This window comes from Alnus glutinosa, chromosome 14 (assembly GCF_958979055.1).
Source record: "Alnus glutinosa chromosome 14, dhAlnGlut1.1, whole genome shotgun sequence".
Taxonomy (NCBI): Eukaryota; Viridiplantae; Streptophyta; class Magnoliopsida; order Fagales; family Betulaceae; genus Alnus; species Alnus glutinosa.
The window spans coordinates 16915001-16919133 of record NC_084899.1 but is presented as its reverse complement, the minus strand read 5'-3'; the positions used below and the strand labels follow the sequence as shown (position 1 = coordinate 16919133).

Here is a 4133-nt window from a genome sequence, read left to right as displayed (position 1 = left end):
GACTATAACTAGAAGAGAAGAAAACATAACAAAAGCTTATTATTTCCATTGGATCAGACATCAGCTTAGAGTAGCCAAAAGATTCAGTTGTATATCTTTATTGTGTCGTTCTATGCATCAGGTATCATTCACAGAAGGGGGAAAAAGGGTTGAAAAATGAAAAACTGCATGGCTTGCCCTCCTAGACCCTATAATCTATTTTGACATTGGCCAAAGAGTGCAAATCTACAAACTTGTGAAACATGTTAGAAGATTTGTAATTCTAGGAAATTTTGATGTGGATAAGGTTAGGGAAATATAGGCTGACTATTAAGAACTCACGCCTGATTACATCCTCGTAAACTTCAAAGTTTCTAATGCTTCCAACTAAATGACCCGAGTCTATGGCGAGGTGGCTCACAACTGGAAATTCTTCAAGGGTAATGCAAGACCTAGAGCCTGATGGGCAATCCATAGTTGTGGAATGTTCTGATTGTTCCATCCCGTCCAGCCGTCACAATCACGAGCCCCCACGTGTCTGATATAGCTATTCGTTTTTGGGCATTATTGCAGTGCTGTTGCTGATGGCCTTCATGGTGCTGATAATGATATTCATTTTCTGAAACTGGTACATCCCACAGAGGAAGTTTCTCCTCCGGCCAAGTTGCAGAGCCCTTGCATGAGCCATCCATAGAGAACCAATTACTAAGAGAAAAACGTTCCGAATCTGTGATCCAAGAATCAGCCTCTATGCGGTTCTGTTCTTGTGAGCAATACTCAGGACTAGCACTCCATGAGCTCCTCAGTCCTGTTTCCATGCCTGACCAAGGTATTGCAACAGTTGCACCTTCAGAGAAGAAATGCTCACAAGAATGCACAGATTTTTTGTGTCTTGACAATGGGATGCACGACCCGTTATAGTTCCAGACATAAACACGCGAGTCCTCTCCAATTGAGACTATATGTTGCCCACTTAAAGTAAATGAACCTGACATCTGACTTCCTGACCTTGGAAGACCTGTTGAAATCAGCAGCAACGACTTTAGGATGACTTCATAATTGACTGAATAACGGATTAGTATCTAAGAATTGGAAATACATCCATATAAGGTAAATGGTAAATATCGTATTTGTTCACAAGTTTAGGTAAAACGCATATGGTTGAAAGAAAAAGTAATTCATTTAACCAAGAAATAGAGAACTGTGCAACAGGCAGGCATATGCTTACAATAACCAAGCATTTGCATTTCACTTAAAATGAGAAATATGCTTAAGAAACGTATTCAAATGCAATGTATGTGTAAGATGAAGTTCATAGAATAGAGCGCACACTTTCATGGTTCATGTTTATAAAAGTCAATATGCATGTGGATGTGTGCAGAAAAGTCTCCATGCTACATACATCAAAGTGGTCACAAATAAGGGAACCTAACTATGAATATGCCTCAGAAAGTCATAGAATTAGTAATGCATATAAAATTGGAGGTCCTTAGTGATTCATTTCTCCAAAACGAGTTAATATCGTGAGTAACATCATGAATAAAAGAGAAAGACGAGTTGTTAAAAACAGAAATTCACACTAATAGTCTCAACTCAATGTTATAAAATCCTCTACCTCTAAATTTGTGAACGATATCAATCCCATAAAAAATACGAAGTTTGGAGTCTTCTGATGTTATCATAACTCTCTGAGATCTTTCCTGGGAAAACTACAAGGAGAAAACAAAAACCCAAGGTTAACAAAAAATGTGATAGTGTTAGTACATTAAAAAATGATAGCAAGAGCAGAGCAGAGCAGACCTGAATGCCAGTTATTTTATTGGCAGAAGCTCTCTTTCTACCCTGAATACGTATCTGTGCATCGAGTTTGAGATGTTTCCCTGTAAAACCATAAGAACAGTTTAGGCAAACCAAGGAAAAAAAAAATGAACAATAAAGATTCAACATTAACTACCTAGCATAAAGATGTACCTGATGCGTCATAGAAATGGCAAGTGCCTGTTATAGAACCAGCAATGAACCCCTGCTTGCATAACAACGTAAAATACAATTATTGTCATGAACTTCCAAACTCGTAATCTAAGCAGCAGGTTGTATACATTATACTGAGATCAAGATATTCAGATCATACATTCCCATCTGGCTGGTAACATATAGCAGTTATAACATCCCGCATATCGACCCAGTCAACAACTCGCTTCTCAGACACTCCCCAAATTCGAACCTTTCCATCTATGGAGCCACTGATGAAGTAATTTTCATCAACTGGATTGAACTGAATGCATGTCACTGGTGCCATTGAATAAAAAACAAACAACTATATTACTATCGTTTGACACAATAAAGCAAAGGAAAACAAAGAAATAAGATAATTTAAATTCTTGAGAAAGTATATGTTTGATCCTATTATTGTATTGATCACAGAACAGAGAGATAAAAAGTTGAATTTTCGTATATGTACCGTAATCATTGTGCCGAAAAACATTTAAACATTGGTTGCAACCCACTTGCCACAGACAAACAGTTTTATCCTTGGACGATGAAAGCAGACACTGTAGCAAAACACATTTAGATTAGCTTCAAACACATTACAGGCTTATATACTAATTAAGATGATCAAGTAAAAGAACAGTCAAGAGACTTACATTCGAATTGGACCAAGACAAGTCCAAGACGCCACTAGAATGGCCATGAAATTCTTGCAGCGGCGATTCTTCAATGTGAAGAACGTTTTCAGGAATGACAATTGTGGCATGTTTTGTCATCTTTCCCCAAAAAATGGACTTGCCTCCCTTCACTTTTACGCCAAAATCGTCTTTAACCATTGGATAATTATAAGAGGCACTGGCTGATGTAACGCGCCAAATACGTACAACCCCATCTTCGCCACCACTTGCTAGATACTGGCCATCTGGACTAAACTTCATTGTCCAAATTAAGCCCTTGTGTGCACGAATCTCTTGCTCACTATAAAGAGCAGTAAGCTCCGAGTACCCCTTCTTGTTCTGCCACACCTTCATTCTATTTATCACAGCCATTTTAGAATTTGGTTTTGATACCTCAGTTGCAAAAGTATCTCCTCTTCTCTTCGTCTTGTTCACGAAGCTTTTTAACCAACTTTTCAACTTCCTTTTACCCAAATCCAAGTTCTTATATTCTTGAGTAGATGTTGAAAGCAAAGCATGCTGCCCATTGAGAACTAATTTCTCTTTGTCTTCTTTTTTTCCTTCCAATTCATCAAACATGGCATTTGCTTGATTGCCACCATCTCTTCCACAACAAACCAAATTTTCCTCTGCACAATCGGTAGATGAAATGCGAGAGCTGGAGACCGCTCCACTACATTCTGTAACCCTCTCCAATCCCACCATCTCTGATGAGCCCTTCTCCTCAGCACAAATCTTAGAAGAAGCAGATTCAACTAAACCCATTCCACGTAAAAAACTCTCCCGCCTTTCCTTAACACTTACTGGCTCATTCATCCAAATACCATACTCTAAATGTACATAATTTAACTCTTCTTTAGCTACAAACTCTTCAGACGACAAATGATCCACCGAGTCAAAGAATACATCAATTTCTCCCTCATTAGAGCTCAGCATGTCTTGTACTCAATATCAATATTCCACATAAAAAACAACTCCTCTTACACTCCCTCAGAGCAATCAAAGCAGTGCTTACAACCCTTTAAATATCCAACAAAGCCCTTATTCACGGACCGAGTTTCACTCCCTAATTATTCAAAACAATGGCTACCCACAGCTTGCAAATCCACTATTCATATGTAATTTACAAACTACAAAGTATGGGCAAGTACGGGGAACCAACTACCAAACCCAAGAGATCACCAATGACAACCGTTTTTCACACGTTCTAATCATAAGATAGGATAAAAAAAACAATCTAATACCCCAAAATGCGGAAGTTCTGGAATAATCAAATACAGAAACAAATATAAAAGCGCCAAGGTTCGAAGACTGTACCTCGGCTTCAATGCAAAGCAACAGTGAAATTCAACAATATCACCGACCCTCCCTAAAATTGTGGCCAATGAAACACCTCAGAGGTCAATTCCACACCTTTGAGCACATAACAAAACAAACCCAAAAAAACTCTTCAAGTGCTCTGTATTGGGAGGTCGGCAAAGAGGTAAA

At 38.5% G+C, this 4133-nt stretch overlaps 1 protein-coding gene across 2 annotated transcripts in view; it reads right to left on the bottom strand.

Moving 5' to 3' along the window:
* The window catches only part of LOC133856575 (uncharacterized), a 7293-nt gene continuing 3160 nt past the window's right edge, over nt 1-4133 (bottom strand). The window contains exons 2-8 of one of the 2 annotated variants that reach the window (XM_062291633.1): nt 2625-4133; nt 2441-2531; nt 2111-2268; nt 1951-2002; nt 1780-1859; nt 1595-1688; nt 1-997 (exon numbers count right to left, since the gene is read on the bottom strand). The exon at nt 2625-4133 is cut by the window's right edge and continues 230 nt beyond it. In XM_062291633.1, coding sequence (XP_062147617.1) covers nt 432-997; nt 1595-1688; nt 1780-1859; nt 1951-2002; nt 2111-2268; nt 2441-2531; nt 2625-3581 — 1998 coding nt within the window. In that variant the 5' untranslated portion in view covers nt 3582-4133 and the 3' untranslated portion in view covers nt 1-431. The remainder of the gene's footprint in view (nt 998-1594; nt 1689-1779; nt 1860-1950; nt 2003-2110; nt 2269-2440; nt 2532-2624) is intronic. The other variant, XM_062291635.1, reaches the window with a different exon arrangement.